We start from the raw sequence: 20,683 nt of genomic DNA, 5'->3' as shown, positions 1-20,683 counted from the left end.
TTGAAAGTCAAAGATAACTTGATGAGGGTAAGTAAGGACTGTTTTCATAGTCTCGGCTTGTGCTGTCCAATAAGATAGCTGTAAAAGTTAAAATTTCTAGTTGCACTCGCCGGTGACGCTGTATCAGACGATGTAGGTGCATGGCATTCCTGTCACCTGAGAAGGTTCTAGACAGCGCTGTTCTGGACTTTTATGTTGCCTAGAAATCTTCACGGTTTTTAACTCTAGAATGTTTTATATTAGATCGAAAAGTCTCATACCTGTAAAATTTGAGGGGTTTACCTAAAGATTCTGCTTATTATAGCATCTTTCTTAATAGCAACTCTACTGAGATATAGTTCACATTTAAAGTGTACAATCCAGTGGTTTTTAGTATATTAAATAAGTTTTGCAACCATCATCACAGTCAAATTGATATCATTTTCATCACCCCCAGTAGAAATACTCTATCAATTAATAGCCACTCCCCATTTTTCCCCAGCCCTCTAAAGCCCTGACTCAGCCCCCCACTAATTTACTTTTATCTCCATAGATTGGCCTGTTCTGGACATTTCATATAAATGGAACCAATATAACATGGGGTCTTTTGGGTCTGGCTTCTTTGATTTAGCATAATGTTTTCAAGGACCACCATATTGTAGCTTGTATCATTTCATTCCTAATGGGCTACACCATTTTACACTCCCACCAGCAGCGTACGGAAGTTTCCTTTTCTCCACATCCTCACCAACGCTTGTTATTGTCTTTTGATTCTAGCAGCCCTAGTGGGAGCGAAGTGTTATCTCTCGAGGTTTTGATTTTTATTTTCCAGGTGGGCTAGTGATGTTGAGCTCTTACTATACTCACTGGCCATTTATGTATCTTCTTTGGAGAAATGTGTATTCACATCCTTTGTTTTTTATTTGGGTTGCCTTTATTGAGTTGTAGGAGTTATTTATATTTTATATGTATAGGTCCTTGTAAGACACATGATTTTCAAAAATATTTTTAATTCTGTGAGTTAGTTGTCTTTTCACTTTAGATTTATAAAGCATCTTTACTACCCCCCCCCTTTATTTTAAAGGATAAAGGTAATTTATCTGCCTTTTTTGGTTGTTGTTTCTTAATGCTTTTGATACCATGTTTAAGAAACCATTGCCTATTCAAATGCAGAGTTCCAAAGAATAGCAAGGAGAGATAAAGCCTTCCTCAGTGACCAGTGTAAAGAAATAGAGGAAAACAATAGAATGGGAAAGACTAGAGATCTCTTCAAGAAAATTAGAGATACCAAGGGAATATTTCATGCACAGATGGACTCAATAAAGGACAGAAATGGTAGGGACCTACCAGAAGCAGAAGATATTAAGAAGAGGTGGCAGGAATACACAGAAAAATATACAAAAACGACCCAGATAATCACAATGGTGTGATCACTCACCTAGAGCCAGACATCCTGGAATGTGAAGTCAAGAGTGTCTTAGGAAGCATCTCTACGAACAAAGCTAGTGGAGGTGATGGAATTCCAGCTGAGCTATTTCAAATCCTGAAAGAGGATGCTCTTAAAGTGCTGCACTCAGTGTGCCAGCAAATTTGGAAAACTCAGCAGTGGCCACAGGACTGGACAAGGTCAATTTTCATTCCAGTATCAAAGAAAGGCAATGCCAAAGAATGCTCAGACTACCTCACAATTGCACTCATCTCACATGCTAGTAAAGTAATGCTCAAATTCTCCAAGCCAGGCTTCAACAGTACATGAACCGTGAACTTCCAGATGGTCAAGCTGGATTTAGAAAAGGCAGAGGAACCAGAGATCAAATTGCCAACATCCTCAGGATCATTGAAAAAGCAAGAGAGTTCCAGAAAACCATTTACTTCTGCTTTATTGACTACACGAAAGCCTTTGACTCTGTGGATCACAACAAAGTGGAAAATTCTTCAAGAGATGGGAATACCAGACCACCTGACCTGCCTCCTGAGAAATCTGTATGCAGGTCAGGAAGGAACACTTAGAACTGGACGTAGAACAACAGACCAGTTCCAAATCGGGAAAGGAGTACATCAAGGCTGTATATTGTCACCCTGCTTATTTAACTTATATGCAGAGTACACCATGAGAAACGCTGGGCAGGATGAAGCACAAGCTGGAATCAAGATTGCCGGGAGAAATATCAATAACCTCAGATATGCTGATGACACCACCCTTATGACAGAAAGTGAAGAGGAACTAAAAAGCCTTTTGATGAAAATGAAAGAGGAGAGTGAAAAAGTTGGTTTAAAGCTCAAACTAAGATCATGGCATCAGGTCCCATCACTTCATGGCAAGTAGATGGGGAAACAGTGGCTGACTTTATTTTTTTGGGCTCCAAAATCACTACAGATGGTGACTGCAGCCATGAAATTAAAAGACGCTTGCTCCTTGGAAGGAAAGTTATGACCAACCTAGAAAGCTTATTAACAAGCAGAGACATTACTTTGCCAACAAAGGTCTGTCTAATCAAGGCTATGGTTTTTCCAGTAGTCATGTATGGATGTAAGAGTTGGACTATAAAGAGAGCTGAGCGCTGAAGATTTGATGCTTTTGAACTGTGGTGTTGGAGAAGACTCTCGAGAGTCCCTTGGACTGCAAGGAGATCCAACCAGTCCATCCTAAAGGAGATCAGTCCTGAATATTCACTGGAAGAACTGATGCTGAAGCTGAAACTCCAATACTTTGGCCACCTGATCTGAACTGACTCATTTGAAAAGACCCTGATACTGGGAAAGATTGAAGGCAGGAGGAGACGGGGACAACAGAAGATGAGATAGTTGGATGGCATCACTGACTCAATGGACATGAACTTGAGTAAACTCCAGGAGTTGGTGATGGACAGGGAGACCTGATGTGCTGCAGTCCATGGGGTCACAGAGAGTCGGACATGACTGAGCGACTGAACTGAACTGAACTGCCTATTCCAAGGTCGTGAAGATCTACACTTGTATTTTCTTTAAGAGTTTAATAGTTTTTAGCTCTTATATTTAGGTTTTTCATTTTTTAGTTAATTTCATATATTGTGTGAGGTAGGAGTCCAACTACATTCTTTTGCATATGAATATTCAGCTGTTTCAACACTGTTGAATATAATAGTATCTTCATTATTAAGGCTAGCTTGGATGTTAAACCAGATATTTTCTTGATGATCTCTCACTAAGCAAAACAAAGCACTCTTATTAAATGTTTTAACATCATGGTTTTCTTAAGGTATTTGATAGATTATTTTAGTTTTAAAATTTAGATGGTATTTTGATATGTGAGATGACTATTTTAGTCTTAAAATTTAAATGGTAATTTGATAAGTGAGATAGTAAGCGGCTTTATGGTTTTGGTAGATGTAACAGAATGGAAACTACTTGGTTTTATGGTTAAACAATCTTTCTGGTTTATTTCAGGTGTGTAGTATGCATGTGTGATTTTGAGTCAAGGCAGCTACTTAGAGTTTTACCCTGTAACCATGAGTTCCATGCCAAGTGTGTCGACAAATGGCTTAAGGTAAAATGATGGCATCTGAAAAGAATGACGTTGAATTTTCTCTTACTGACCATAGTTTCATGTAGAGTAAGTCCATGGTTTGGTGGAGGGTGGTTAAATTGAAACACAGCTTTCATAATTCTGACCATTTTCTCCTTTGTGTATATGGGAGGGTAAATTCCAAAGACACAAATTCTGATAGTATGCCAGGGTGAAATTATTTCAGGGACTTCTTCTTTTCTTCTTCTTTTTTTAATAGTAGGATAAAGGGACTTCACTGGCAGTCTGGGGTTAAGACTGCCTTCCAATGCAGGGGGTGCAGGTTCAGTCCCTGGTTGGAGAGCTAAAGTCGCACATGCCGTCGGGTGTGGCCAAAAGAATTTTTTTTTAATAGGATAAAAATGTGATACAGTAAAATAATTTAAGTCAACTTTAGGGTTGCTTTGTTTTAGATTATTCTGAGTAGGAGATGATAATACTGGCTTAGATAATTTGACAATTGGTGAGGAAGACAGATGAGTTAAAATAGAATCAGTCTTCCATATGAGCACAGATTAAATAAGAGTACCCGGTTTTGTCCAAACTGAATCCTAAAGGTAAAGAGTCTAAGCTTTTTAGAAAACGAACTTACTATATATGCATAGCCCTGACATGTGAGAACAGGATGACCAGAAACACATGGGTTCCATGTGGCTGATGGCTAGAGTGTAGGGGAGAGTAGCAAGAGAAGGGGATTCAGAGGTAAAACCAGGAGTCAGCTTTTTGCGAAGTCACCGAAATGTGCGAGAGTTTGGACTGGATCCCGAAAGCATGTTTTAGAAAGATCACGGCCACTCTTGGAAGAAGGTAATAGAGGAGGTTGATGAAATAAGGATGTACTGGGCCAGATGGAGAACAAATAGTAGAAGCTGGATGAAAAGAAGAGTACTTGACTTGAGAGCTATCATGATGTAGAAATGAGAGCATTGAGAACAAATAGTAGAAGCTGGATGAAAAGAAGAGTACTTGACTTGAGAGCTATCATGATGTAGAAATGAGAGCATTTGATAAAAAATGCTTTGTAGAACATAAGAGAGCAGGTGTTGGTTCTGTTTCTGACTTTAGCAGCACGACAAATGGTAGTGGCATTTTGTTGAGATGGAGTTTTAATTTTAAGCCAGTTACTACATTTGTCTGAAGTGGTGATGGATAGTCTTGTCTGTGTTAAAACAAAGCAAATAAAGAATTATTCATAGGCTATTATTGTTTTAGAGATTTGTGTAGTATTTTTAAGAGATTAAATGATTGTACTTTCTTAACGGAACAAAGAATGTAAAAACTATGTGGAAAGTAAAATAGTTCTGTTGCTTTTAATATGTTTCACTATGTAAGTCAAAATTCAGACAAGTGCTCTTTTCTATGTTTTAGGCAAATCGTACTTGCCCAATCTGCCGAGCTGATGCTTCAGAAGTGCATCGGGATTCAGAATGACCAGCCTAAGAGCACAAATTCAGTTTGGGTGTTCCTCATCACATGTATATACGGACTGTCCATTGAACTCAGTCTGTGTGGCTCCTGGCCTCCCTTTACCAAAAGGGTCAATGGACCTTTCTTTGCACTGTGTGACTTAATCAACTATAAAAGCTTACAATTAGTCTTCACAATTATGGGATTGTTATACTAACCGTGTGATTGGAACTCCAAAGACTCTTTCTTCAGCTTAATTTTGTGTGTGCACTAACATTCCCTGGTTTTTGTGTGACCATTCCGAGTGTTGCTGCAGGATTACAGTGGACGTGATCTTTTAGCATGTGCGTTCATAAAAAGTGGTAGCTCCAGATGATATAGCAATCTACCTTATATAGAGCCTTCAGAAACTGTGAGTGGAGATGAGTGCAGCGTGTGGCTGTTGATGGTAAATGTATCTGTGCGTGTGAGAGAGAATGTGTGAAACTGCTTGTGTGAGGGCATGGTAGCTAACGTGTGTATGGATCCTATATACCAGCATGTACCAAGAATGTGTGTGTAGTTTTAATTATGCTGCAATGTATACTCTGGTGTGTTGTTTAAACAGCACTGGTACTGTACACTGGTTTCTCCCCTTGTGTTTGCTGTTGCACACTGATCGCTGAGGTGCATCAACTGTAAGCATCGAATACTCCATCCCCCCCTCCCAGTGAATGGGATGAGAAGAGCCTTCTTCCTTTGCTTCAGGCAGCTGCCACCTTCTCTTCGCTGGTGGTCCCAACTGGGTCACTTAAGGAAAAAGTGTAATAGATTCTCACTCCATGAACCTGAAATTTTGATTTTGTCATGAAAAAGAAATTTTTAAATCTCCAACTTGCTGTTTCCAAAAGAAGGTGCAATATCATACATCATCAGTTAGCAATAGTAGCATTTCAATCAGTGATTTGAATGTTGATACCCTCTTGTTTTTCCTTTACATTTTCCGTAAGCTTCTTAGCTGGAAGTGCTTGTGATTTTTTTTTTTTCTTTTAATGTTTAGGTTTGTAGTCTATTCTGAAGATATTTGAGTAATATATTTCTAAGAATACCACTGGTCCCATGAAGTGTCAACCTCCTCTGCTTCCACCAGAAAAAAATCTGTTAACTCAGCTTGAGTTCTGATATGTTATTTGTTCAAGCTCCCATAGGCAACTAAATTGTTTGAAGAAGACTTTATTTCTGTTCTGCCAAGCTCCAGTTCTGAAAGTTGTCTAGTTCTTCCCCCCTCAGTAAACGTGCTTCTCACCGAAATCCTCATTTCCAGGATGGATCAAGTGCTGTGACGGCTCGACTTCCCTAGACCTGGTGTGCTTTGATGTTTTATCACTTTTCTTTCTTGTTGAATGAGAAAAAAATTAATATAACAGGTGTCCAGAAATACTTGCAGTATAAATGAAGATTTGATTTTTGTGTAAAAAACAATGCTGTAAAACAGGAATTGACCTGCGTTTAGTTGCTCTGAAAAGAATACATAGCTGCGTGGGTTTCTTTCTTTTTTTGATAGGATCCTTGAGCGTAATTCAGGTTGTTTAAAGTCATTTTTTCCAGCAATGTTTGGATTCCCCTCTCATTCTTCCAGTGTCTTCACCGCTGTCTGCCTCTTCCTGCCGTTGATATGCTTGCTCCGTTTGCAGTAGCACAAGCTGCAGTTCTGCGGTCGGGACTGCAATGACTTGCTGCCAGCGTCAGCTTTCAGTTGGCCCTGTGTCCATTTTCTCCTCAGACAGTGTTAACTACTTGTTACTGCCGTGCTCCTTGCCTTCCCTTGAAGACTATAAGCTCATCACAGCTTAGAGTTCAGTAAAGTCAATTCACACAGAAGCACAATTTTGCCCTCTTCCAGACACTGTTGCCTCTATCTCGTCCTACAAGTAGGATTTCGCATAGTTTGTTTGCCCCTGTATTTGTCAGAGCATCAGAAATACACCTAACAGTGGTAAAATGCACATGTTACTTTTAAATCATTAGAGTATTCCCTACCTGTTCATAATGAATAAAGTGTGTTAAAGACCAAAATTATTGGCGTAATAATCAACTACATTACAAATCACGTATAGTTTAATCTTTATTTTTTTTAATTAAATCATGTTTAAAATGGCAAAAGCCCATCTTATACATAGACTCTTTTATATAGCTGCAAAAAATTTATATCTGTACAGATCTAACATAACATTACTACACTCAGTATTCATTTTATTGAAGCATGCAAGTAAAGCACTTTTTCTAATTTATATAGATACTTAATTAACAAGGCACACTGTACTAATGACTAGGAAAAGTAGCTCTTTCTTCCCTCCCTGGGATGATGAATTCTTGTCATACTACCCCTTTTCCATTAAATTTTTGAGAGGCCGTTGGCAATTTAGGAGGCAGCAGGGTCTATTTTGGTAAAATCCAGAATTGTTGCACTCTTGTGGCTGATCTCTCTTTGGGAATGTCTCTTCTTCGCATGGGGCTCTTAGAGATGTGTGCAGATTTGCTTATTAGGTAGGTAGTGTGTGTTAGGAGCGTACATGCATGTGTTCCGAACCAGCTCAGCCTAGCCACAGTTAGCAGCCATGTGGCTAGCAGCAGAGAAAGAACGGTTGATTTGTACCCAGCTGTGGACTCCTTAGGTGATGCACCAGATAGCAGGCAGATGGTTTCTTGCCTTCTTCCCCTTTCCTCCTAAAACAATATTGGCTTTACCACCTTAACTCTGCTGTGGTTTTTTGTTTTCCTTTGCATGAAATACCACCTTTGTTTGTTTTTAGCACCCCCTCTTCCCCAAAAAGAAAAAAACAAAAAACAAGGCCTCCAGGTATCAAGATCTCATTAGGGTTTTCTGTCCTGAATTTTTTCAAGCAAAATCTAGAAAATGTGAAAGCCTATTTAGATTTTATACTCTCTCTGAAATGTGATTTGTTAAGATTCTTATATTTGGGCCTCTTATAATATTTTAAATGAGATCTACCAACTCATGAGAATATTTTTCACAGATATCTTTAGGCCTTTATTAGAAAGCTATTTTCCCCCTGTTGGTACATTTGGTTACCTCATTTTGCTGTTTGTTTCAGATTATGGAAAGCTCACAGGGGTGTATTTTGGAATCATTTGCTGAGTCATTTCCTCAAATCATACTCCATTGTATCAGTTAACATATAGTTTTAAATGTACGTATTATAAATATCTGTAACCAAATCATTTGAAGGCTTGATAAATTTTTAACAAAGTTTGTACATTTTTTATGAAAGTTACTAGTAATGCTTTACTAAGTAGTGCAATGAATTTTTATTTTTAATCCCTGTGCCCAATTTTGGAGTTGAGAGGGTTGTTGGTAATAAATGTATGATGTACACTTAAAACATTGGGTTGTGTTTGGTGTTACTGTGTTAGGGAAGGGTAGGCGTCATGTCTGTCTGGAGGGAGGGATGTAGGGGACTTCCAGCAGGAAGCTAGCGCTCTTGAGCTCCGAGCAGCCAGACTTAACTTCGAGGCAGTAATTCAGATTTTGTTTCTGTGTTTGTGTGAACAACTTAGAAACATAAAAGCAACTTGCTTTATAACTCATGTGGTCCATGTTTATATCTTTAAAAAGGCCAAGAAGATAGCTTGAGTGTAGACACGTGTGCATGGTATAAGCTCATTGAACAGTTAACTTAGATTGAGTGGGTATCTAGAGTTCTTTCTATTTGTGTCAACAGTAAGATACAAAAGATAGTTGGGCAGATTTGTTCACATTAGCTATAGTACGTTATGTCTGACTTGTCCACGTAATACGGAAAGAGGAGCTCATCATTTTCCATACATGTTTGTGTAATTGCTTTCCTTTGACTAAAAAAGGAAGAGAGTAAAGCCATCTGCTTATATATTATTACATGCTGAAAGTGGAAATAGAATGCCAAGAAAAACTTAAGTAAGGCTAAGTAATAGAACCCAGTTCTCCCCTAGCAGGAAGCAGTCCTTTGCCTTCAGTACCCCCTTGACAGAAGCATTCAGAAAAGTGACCAGTCAGGGTCACTGACTGTGTCCCTGTTTCCCACCATACTTGAAAGAATGTTTGCATTTGAACTGTGAATGTCTCAAAACCTATTCTGTCTTACATTACAGAGTCATTTACTGCTCGTTCAGTACCTGTGCATTCTCTCCCGCCTCCCCCCCTACTGCTGTAGGCAGCGAGTCCCATGCGGCTGGTTCTGACCAAGGGACCACAAGGGGAGGCCATGCAGCTCGCTCTCCGGCCGTGGTGATGGCAGCCCTGGATCCTGCGTCACTGCCTGGAAGAGAGCTGTCCTAGAAAGCCACTGGATTCCACGGGCTTTCTCTTAACAGTAAACTGAGGCCCTTAGACTACTCTGTCAGGATTTTGTCTTTGCCAATTTATTCCCCCCTTTCAAAAGACTTAAGTCTGTTTAGTCTTATTTTAACTACACTTTGATGATACTAATCCTCAAGTGTACCAGTTAAACACCACTGGCTACAGTTAACTTTTAATAGATCACAAGGTCAGATTTGCACCACATGATAAAATTCTGAAGGATGTTTGCAGTCAGGTCATTACCAAGTATCTCAGGTCTGTGTGCTTCAGGCCAATGATAATGGAACATTACCTTTGATATCCCTAGACCTCTCAATTTTTTCATTGCATGCCTTAATACACTACAGTATGATTAGAAATATTTTACTGTTTGTATAGTTGAACGTAATTTATTTCTATATCAATACATAAATAGGTAAAAAGCAGAATTAGTTTCTGTGAACATCATATATAGCTTCCCTGGCTAACATTTAAGAACAGAATTTCCTGTTGGTTAGTAAATTCCCAAATTAAACATTTGTTTATACCACCTTCCAGATTCATACCTATTTAAAGGATTAACTTGCCAATCAGAGAACTGGGCATTCTAAAGAGAGCAACAGACTGTGAACCCATATGGACTGTGTGGGGTAGACTCCTACTAAATTGCTCTAAAGTGCACATGCTCTTGACCTTTTTCTTGTGGTTCTTTTCTGCCTCCCAAACTGGCAGGAGCTGTAGGAATGAGAAAGATTGAAGGGGAAGAAAGAGCATAGTGACAGGCAGGGATGCTGAATATCACGTTACAGTTTGGAAGTGGGCTGTAGGCTCAGGATCGATGTTTCCTCACTACAAAGATGAGGAGAATGAACTCGGGATGAAGGAACCCACGTTCCCTTCAAACTTCTGTTTCTTGGTCTACGCGTGGAAACAAAGTTTAGTGGCTTTCAACAAAAGGACCCACAGCCACACCCAGTCCCCTGCGTTGTATACGGTCTGCGAGTTCACCAGCTGCTTTCTGGGCCTCCCTTTCAGTGTTAGAATCACCTTCCCGCAACCTTCTGTCACAGTGAACTTAGAGACCCTGAGGCAGCCTCCCTCTCCCCACCGCCCCAGCTCCTTCAGGTTTGGATGACAGTAAGTTTTACACTATCCATCCTTCTTGGCAGTAATAATAGATACTTCTGTAGTCAGCATAAGCAATATGGTGTCCACATGTCTTAGTTGGTTCTTTTCCTCCCCGTTTACTCTTGGATATGTTCATACTGAACTTCAGCTAAATTAGAAGACTCTAACTTTAACCCCATTACCAAAACAAGGCCAGCCTTGCCAAGAGAAAATGGATCACGGTCGTGGCTGTTTAGGCTTAGAATGTTTTAATTTCAGTAAGGAAGATCATAGATTCCGTTTACTCTAATTCCAGAATATATAAAGGAAACTTGGATCCCCTGTCTAATCAAAGTTGCTAAATTTTAGTCAGGGAAGCAAATCAGAATGGAAAAAGTGAGTTCAAGTTCAGTAAATTTCTGTTTCCCACGAAATAAGGAGCGATCCAAGTCCTTCCTAAGGAATGATCACAGCACAAATGTGCTCCACAGGTTTTTGTTCAGCAGCAGTGTGGGCCAGGAAGCCTCCAGGATCAGGAGTTCGAGTACTATGTGTATTTGTTTCCTCTGAGTGCCTCAACAGATTACCACAAATTCAGTGATTTAGAGCAATTTTAATCTCTCAACTTCTGGACCAGAATTTCAAAATCATTGCTGCTCTTCCTTGGAGGCTCTGGGTGAGAACCGCCCATGCCTTTGTCTCCTTGGATTCTTTGACTCATGTAGACACAGAACTTAAGTCTCTGCCTGTGTACACGTGGGTCTGCACATCTCCCTTGCGTCTCTTACGTGTCTTCAACTGAATGAAAGTCCCCACTCTGCATAGAAGCCAGCTACGGAGGCGCTTTAAGGAAAGCCAGCTTTGTCCGATCTCTGTAAATTGCTTGAATGTCAATGAATGAACTCAAGATTCCAGAGTTTCTTATCAAAATGCATGACCAAAATAAGTAAACTCTGAAATGTACCATCAGGTAAGTGAGCAAATTAGCAATCGTTCTTTTAAGGGTAATAAATAGGAACAAGCCTGAACACCTGTGTCCCAGGTGTGTGGTTTGATCCAAGATGGCTCCTTTTTGGAATCAAAATCTGATGAATCTTGAAAACATGATAAATGAGAGAAGCTGGATAAAAGGCCACATATCAAGATACCCCACGTCCAAGGTCAGGAGTGGTGGCCGCGAGGAGATACCCCACATCCAAGGTCAGGAGTGGTGGCCGTGAAGAGATACCCCACGTCCAAGGTAAGAGAAACCCCGCTAAGACGGTAGGCACTGAGAGAGGGCCTCAGAGGGCAGACAGACTGAAACCACCATCACAGAAAATTAGCCAATCTGATCACACGGACCACAGCCTTGACTGACTCAAACTAAGTCATGCCGTCACCCGACTCCAGTACTCTTGCCTGGGAAATCCCATGGACGGAGCAGCCTGGTAGGCTGCAGTTCATGGGGTCACTAAGAGTCGGACACGACTGAGTGACGTCACTTTCACTTTTCACTTTCGTGCATTGGAGAAGGAAATGGCAAACCACTCCAGTGTTCTTGCCTGGAGAATCCCAGGGACGGGGGAGCCTGGTGGGCTGCCGTCTATGGCGTTGCACAGAGTCAGACACGACTGATGTAACTTAGCAGCAGCAGCAGCAAGCCATGCCGTATGTAGGGCCACCCAAGACGGTCGGGTCATGGTGGAGAGTTCTGACAAAATGTGGTCCACTGGAGAAGGCAATGGCAAACCACTTCAGTATTCTTGCCTTAAGAACCCCATGAACAGTATGAAAAGATAAGACACTGAAAGATGAACTCCCAGGTTGGTAGGTTCCCAAAATGCTACTGGGGATCAGTGAAGAAATAGAAATAACTCCAGAAAGAATGAAGGGCTGGAGCCAACGCAAAAGCAACACCCAGTGGTGGATGTGACTGGTGATAGAAGCAAGGTCTGATGCTGTAAAGAGCAGTATTGCACAGGAACCTGGAATGTTAGGTCCATGAATCAAGGCAAATTGGAAGTGGTCAAACAGGAGATGGCAAGAGTAAACATCAACATCTAGGAATCAGTGAGCTAAAATGGACTGGAATGGGTGAATTTAACTCAGATGACCATTATATCTACTACTGTGGGCAAGAATCCCTTAGAAGAAATGGAGTAGCCATCAATAAAAGAGTCTGAAATGCAGTACTTGGATGCAATCTCAAAAAGAACAGAATGATCTCTGTTTGTTTCCAAGGCAAACCATTCAGTATCGTAATCCAAAGTCTATGCCCCAAACAGTAACGCTGAAGAAGTTGAAGTTGAATGGTTCTATGAAGACCTATAAGACCTTTTAGAACTAACACCCAAAAAAAGATGTGCTTTTCATTATAGGGGACTGGAATGCAAAAGTAGGAAGTCAAGAAATACCTGGAGTGACAGGCAAATTTGGCCTTGGAGTACAGAATAAAGCAGGGCAAAAAGGCTAATAAAGTTTTGCCAAGAGAACGCACTGGTCATAGCACGCACCCTCTTCCAACAACACAAGAGAAGACTCTACACATGGACATCACCAGATGGCCAACACCGAAATCAGATTGATTATATTCTTTGCAGGCAAAGATGGAAAAGCTCTATACAGTCAGCAAAAACAAGACCAGGAATTGACTGTGGCTCAGATCATGAACTCCTTTTTGCCAGATTCAGACTTAAATTGAAGAAAGTGGGGAAAACCACTAGACCATTCAGGTATGACCTAAATCAAATCCCTTATGATTATACAGTGGAAGTGACACATAGATTTAAGGGACTAGATCTGATAGAGTGTCTGATGAACTATGGACAGAGGTTTGTGACATTGTACAGGAGACTGGGATCAAGACCATCCCCAAGAAAAAGAAATGCTAAAAAGCAAAATGACTGTCTGAGGAGGCCTTACAAACAGCTGTGAAAAGAAGAGAAACAAAAAGCAAAGGAGAAAAGGAAAGATATACCCATTTGAATGCAGAGTTCCAAAGAATAGCAAGGAGAGATAAAGACTTCCTCAGCGATCAGTGTAAAGAAATAGAGGAAAATAATAGAATGGGAAGGACTAGACATCCCTTCAAGATAATTAGAGCTACCAAGGGAACATTTCATGCAAAGATGGACTCAATAAAGGACAGAAATGGTATGGACCTAACAGAAGCAGAAGATATTATGAAGAGGAGGCAAGAATACATGGAAGACCTGTACAAAAAAGATTTTCATGACCCAGATAATCACAATGGTGTGATCACTCACCTAGAGCCAGACATCCTGGAATGTGAAGTCCAGTGGGCCTTAGGAAGCATCACTGCAAACAAAGCTAGTAGAGGTGATGGAATTCCAGTTGAGCTATTTCAGATCCTAAAAGATGGTGCTGTGAAAGTGCTGCACTCAATATACCAGCAAATTTGGAAAACTCCAGCAGTGGCCACAGGACTTCAAATGGTCAGTTTTCATTCCAATCCCAAAGAAAGGCAATGCCAAAGAATGCTCAAACTACTGCACAATTGCACTCATCTCACATGCTAGTAAAGTAATGCTCAAACTTCTCCAAACCAGGCTCCAGCAATACATGAACTGTGAATTTCCAGGTGTTCAAGCTGGATTTAGAAAAGGCAGAGGAACCAGAGATCAAATTGCCAACATCCTCAGGATCATCAAAAAAGCAAAAGAGTTCCAGAAAAACATCTATTTCTGCTTTATTGACTATGCCAAAGCCTTTGATTGTGTGGATCACAACAAACTGGAAAATTCTTCAAGAGATGGGAGTACCAGACCACCTGACCTGCCTGCTGAAAAATCTGTATGCAGGTCAGGAAGGAACAGTTAGAACTGGATGTGGAACAACAGACTGATTCCAAATCGGAAAGGAGTGTGTCAAGGCTGTATATTGTCACCCTGCTTATTTAACTTATATGCAGAGTACATCATGAGAAATGCTGGGCTGGATGAAGCACAAGCTGAATGGAATCAAGGTTGCCAGGAGAAATATCAATAACCTCAGATATGCTGATGACATCACTCTGATGACAGAAAGTAAAGAACTAAAGAGCCTCTTGATGAAAGTGAAAGAGGAGAGTGAAAAAGTTGGTTTAAAGCTCAACATTCAGAAAACTAAGATCATGGCACCCGGTCCCATCACTTCCTGGCAAATAGATGGGGAAACAGTGGAAACAATGGTTAACTTTATTTTTTTGGGCTCCAAAATCACTACAGATGGTGATTGCAGCCATGAAATCAAAAGACGCATACTCCTTGGAAGGAAAGTCATGACCAACCTAGACAGCATATTAAAAAGCATAGACATTACTTTGCCAACAGAGGTCCGTCTAGTAAAGGCTATGGTTTTTCCAGTGATCATGTATGGATGTGAGAGTTGGACTATAAAGAAAGCTGATCACCGAAGAATTGATGCTTTTGAACTGTGGTGTTGGAGAAGACTCTTGAGAGAGTCCCTTGGATGGCAAGGAGGTCCGACCAGTCCATCCTAAAGGAGATCAGTCCTGAGTGTTCATTGGAAAGACTGATGTTGAAGCTGAAACTCTAATACTTTGGTCACCTGATCTGAAGAACTGACTCATTTGATGCTGGGAAAGATCGAGGGCAGGAGGACAAGGGGACAACAGAGGATGAGATCGCTGGATGGCATCACGCACTCGATAGACATGAATTTGGGTAAACTCCGGGAGCTGGTGATGGACAAGCAGGCCTGGCGTGCTGTGGTCCATGGGGCCGCAGAGATGGACACAACTGAGCAACTGAAGTGAACTGATCGTATGATTCCATCTATGTGAAATGTCTAAGGCAAATATGTAGATAAGGGAAGTAGATTAGTGGTTGACTACAGCTGACTTAGGGTTGGGAGTGACTGCCAAGGAGTGTGGGTTTCTTACAGGGGTAAGAAAAGTATTCTGAAATTGTGATGGATGCAAAATTCTGTGGATGTATTGGAAGCCATTGAATTGTACACTTTCAATGGGTGACTTCTAAGGTGTGTGAATTACATCTCAATAAAGCTGTTTAAAAAAAAAAAAAAAAAAACAATACCTGTCAGAATGTCTATCATTAAAAAGATTAACAATACCATGTGTTGGTGAGGACATGAAACAACGGAATTCTCATACACTTTTTTTAAAATTTACCAATTTTAATTGGAGGCTAATTACTTCACAATATTGTGGTGGTTTTTGCCATGCATTGACATGAATCAGCCATGGGTGTACATGTGTCCCCCATCCCGAACCCCCTCCCGATCCCATCCCTCTGGGTTGTCCCAGTGCACTGACTTTGAGTGCGCTATTTCATGCATCAAACTAGGACTGGTGATCTGTTTCACATATGGTCATATACATGTTTCGATGCTGTTCTCTCAAATCGTCCCACCCTCGCCTTCTCCCACAGAGTCCAACAGTCTGTTCTTTACATCTGTGTCTCTTTTGCTGTCTCGTGTATAGGGTTGTTCTTACCATCTTTCTAAATTTCATAAATATATGTTAATATACTGTATTGGTGTTTTTCTTTTTTACTTACTTCACTGTGTATAATAGGTTCCAGTTTCATCCACCTCATTAAAACTGATTCAAATGCATTCTTATTAATTGCTGAGTAATATTCTATTGTGTATATGTACCATGCCTGTCTTATCCATTCGTCTGCTGATGGGCATCTAGGTTTGTTCCATGTCCTGGCTATTGTAAACAGTGCTGTGATGAACACTGGGGTGCACGTGTCTCTTTCAATTCTGGTTTCCTGTGTGTATGCCCAGCAGTGGGATTGCTGGGTCATATGGCAGTTCTATTTCCAGTTTTTAAAGTAATCGCCACACTGTTCTCCATAGTGGCTGCATTAGTTTGCATTCCCACCAACAGTGTAAGAGGGTTCCCTTTCCTCCACACCCTCTCCAGCATTTATTGTTTGTAGACTTTTTGATAGCAGCCATTCTGACCAGCATGAGATGGTACCTCCTTGTGGTTTTGGTTTGCATTTTTCTGATAATGAGTGATGTTGCGCATCTTTTCATATGTTTGTTAGCCATTTGTATGTCCTCTTTAGAGAAATGTCTGTTTAGTTCTTTGGCCCATTTTTTGATTGGGTCGTTTATTTTTCTGGTATTGAGCTGCAGGAGTTGCTTGTATATTTTTGAGATTAATTCTTTGTCAATTTTTTCATTTGCTATTATTTTCTCCCATTCTGAAGGCTGTCTTTTCACCTTGCTTTTAGTTTCCTTCATTGTGCAAAAGCTTTTAAGTTTAATTAGGTCCCATTTGTTTATTTTTGCTTTTATTTCCATTACTCTGGGAGGTGGGTCATAGAGGATCTTGCTATGATTTATGTCAGAGAGTGTTTTGCCTATGTTTTCCTCTAGGAGTTTTATAGTTTCTGGCTTTACATTTAGATCTTTAATCCATTTTGAGTTTGTTTTTGTGTATGGTGTTAGAAAGTGTTCTAGTTTCATTCTTTTACAGGTGGTTGACCAGTTTTCCCAGCACCACTTGTTAAAGAGATTGTCTTTTCTCCATTGTATATTTTTGCCCCCTTTATCAAAGATAAGGTGTCCCTAGGTGTGTGGATTTATCTTGGGCTTTCTATTTTGTTCCATTGATCTATATTTCTGCCTTTGTGCCCGTACCATACTGTCTTGATGACTGTGGCTTTGTAGTATAGTCTGAAGTCAGGCAGATTGATTCCTCCAGTTCCATTCTTCTTTCACAAGATTGCTTTGGCTATTTGAGGATATAACAATTATAAATATATATGCACCCAACATAGGAGCACCTCAATACATAAGCAAATGCTAACAAATATGAAAGGGGAAATTAACAGTAACACAATAATAGTGGGATACTTTAATACCCCACTCACACCTATGGATAGATCAACCAAACAGAAAATTAGCAAGGAAACACAAACTTTAAATGATACAATGGACCAGTTAGAACTAATTAATATCTATAGGACATTTCACCCAAAAATAATTAATTTCACCTGTTTCTCAAGTGCACACAGAACTTTCTCCAGGATGGTTCACATCCTGGGCCATAATTCTAGCCTTAGTAAATTTAAAAAAATGAAATCATTTCAAGCATCTTTTCTGATCACAAAGCAGTAAGATTAGATGTCAACTACGGGAAAAAAAACTATTAAAAATACAAACATATGGAGGCTAAACAACACACTTTGGAATAACCAACAAATCCCGGAAGAAATAAAGGAAATGAAAATATGCATAGAAAAAAATGAAAATACGACAGCCCGAAACCTATGGGATTCAGTAAAAGCAGTGCCAAGGGGAAGGTTTGTAGCAATACAAGCTTACTTCAAGAAAAAAGAGAAAAATCAAATAAATAACCTAACTTTACACCTAAAGCAACTAGAAAAAAGAAGAAGAACCCCAGGGTGAGTAGAAGGAAAGAAATCGTTAAAATCATTAAAATTAGAGCATAAATAAATGAAAAAGAAACGAGACTATAGCAAAAATCAACAAAACTAAAAGCTGGTTCTTTGAAAAGATAAATAAAATAGACAAACCATTAGACAGACTCATCAAGAAAAAAGGGGAGAAGAATCAAATCAACAAAATTAGAAATGAAAATGGAGAAATCCCAACAGACAATACAGAAATACAAAGGATCATGAGATACTACTGTCAGCAACTATATGCCAATAAAACAGACAACTTGAGAAATGGATGAATTCTTAGAAAAGTATAACCTTCCAAAACTGAACCAGGAAGAAATAGAAAATCTTAACAGACCCATCACAATCATGGAAATAGAAACTGTAATAAACAATCTCATACACTGTTGATGAGAATATAATTGGGACAACCAAGTTAGAAAATGGATAGCTATCTACTAAAGCTAAGCATACCCTGTAACCCAGGAATTTCTCTCCTAAGTATATACCCAACGGAAACGTATGCTCAAAAAGGTAAGTACAAGGGTGTTCATAAAAAGAAGAAAGTTATCGCTCAGTCGTGTCCGACTCTTTGCGACCGTGTGGACTGTAGCCTACCAAGCTCCTCCGTCCATGGATTCTCCAGGCAAGAATACTGGAGTGGGTTGCCATTTCCTTCTCCAGGGGATCTTCCCCTGGAAGATCCAGGGATCAAACCAGGGTCTCCCGCATTGGAGGCAGACGCTTTGACCTCTGAGCCACCAAGGAAGCCCTAAGGGTGTTCATAGCAGACTCTTAATAGCTCAAAACCTAAACAACCCAAATTTTTACCAGCTACTGAATTGATAAATTATGGTTGATTTTTACAACCATAGAGAATAAACTACAAATACACATGGCTGAATCTCAACAAATATAGTGAATAAGACAGAAAAAAATACATGCTGATTATTCCAATGATTGAAAGTTCAAAAATAAAATGTGAGTAGTCATTTTCATGGTTACTCTCGGCAGTAGTGGTAGTAACGGTAGTAACCAGCAGTGGTACTAAGCAGAGAGTATGAGGGACATCTGGGCTGTGAGGAATTTTCTCTTTGTTAATCTATGTGCTTCCTTACATAGTGGTTCAATCTGATAAATTCATTGTAATCTATACTTAGGATTTTTTTTATGTTTTGTTCTAGACTTTTGCCTTTTCAAATAGTTTTTTTTAATTTATTTTTAATTGAAGGACAGTTGCTTTACAGTATAGTGTTGGTTTCTGCCAAACATCAACATATTTTCAATTTTCAACATTTAACTCAATTTTCTGTATTTATAATCTTATGAGCTTTGTTTTTAAAATAAATGGTAAGTCCCATTCTGATCCTTTGAGAGAAGCACAGCTATCCAGTGCTCATGGGCAAATGAATTCTTCTTTATTGGGAGTATAATTGCTTCACAATGTTGTGCTTCTGGTGTACAACAAAGTGAATCAGCTATATATACATATATATAGATATACACACACATATACATATTATAGATATGCACACACATATATACATATATATAGATATACACACATATATACATATTATAGATATACACACACATATATACATATATATAGATATACACACACATATATACATATATATAGATATACACACACATATATACATATATATAGATATACACACATATATACATATTATAGATATACACACACATATACATATTATAGATATGCACACACATATATACATATATATAGATATACACACACATATATACATATTATAGATATACACACACATATATACATATTATAGATATACACACATATATACATATATATAGATATACACACATATATACATATTATAGATATACACACACATATATACATATTATAGATACACACACACACATATATACATATATAGATATACACACACATATATATACATATATATACACACACATATATACATATATAGATATACACACATATACATATATATAGATACATATATATACATATACATAGATATACACACACATATACATATATAAATATACACACACATATATACATATATAGATATACACACATATATACATATATATACATATACACACACATATATACATATATATAGATATACACACACATATACATATTATAGATATGCACACACATATATACATATATATAGATATACACACACATATATACATATTATAGATATACACACACATATATACATATTATAGATATACACACATATATACATATATATAGATATACACACATATATACATATTATAGATATACACACACATATATACATATTATAGATACACACACACACATATATACATATATAGATATACACACACATATATATACATATATATACACACACATATATACATATATAGATATACACACATATACATATATATAGATACATATATATACATATACATAGATATACACACACATATACATATATAAATATACACACACATATATACATATATAGATATACACACATATATACATATATATACATATACACACACATATATACATATATATAGATATACACACACATATATACATATATAGATACACACATATATATACATATATAGATATACACACACATATATACATATATATAGATCTATATATACATATACGTAGATATACACACACATATATACATTTATATAGATCTATATATACATATACATAGATATATATACATATATATAGATACACATATATACATATATGGATACACACACATATATACATATAGATAGATACACACACATATATACATATATATAGATATACACACATATATACATATATATAGATATACACACACATATATACATATATATAGATATACACACACATATATACATATATAGACATACACACAT

At 38.4% G+C, this 20,683-nt stretch overlaps 1 protein-coding gene across 7 annotated transcripts in view; it reads left to right on the top strand.

Moving 5' to 3' along the window:
• Window positions 1–8,313, top strand: part of RNF38 (ring finger protein 38) — a 120,107-nt gene extending 111,794 nt beyond the window's left edge. For all 7 annotated transcript variants that reach the window (XM_065907980.1, XM_065907979.1, XM_065907984.1 and 4 more), the window contains 2 exons: window positions 3,406–3,505; window positions 4,892–8,313. In XM_065907980.1, coding sequence (XP_065764052.1) covers window positions 3,406–3,505; window positions 4,892–4,954 — 163 coding nt within the window. In that variant the 3' untranslated portion in view covers window positions 4,955–8,313. The remainder of the gene's footprint in view (window positions 1–3,405; window positions 3,506–4,891) is intronic.
• Window positions 8,314–20,683: the final 12,370 nt, after the last annotated feature.

Source organism: Muntiacus reevesi, chromosome 17, assembly GCF_963930625.1.
Source record: "Muntiacus reevesi chromosome 17, mMunRee1.1, whole genome shotgun sequence".
Classification (NCBI taxonomy): domain Eukaryota; kingdom Metazoa; phylum Chordata; class Mammalia; order Artiodactyla; family Cervidae; genus Muntiacus; species Muntiacus reevesi.
Note: the sequence above shows the minus strand (reverse complement) of the source record. Positions and strands in the feature narration are given on the sequence as shown.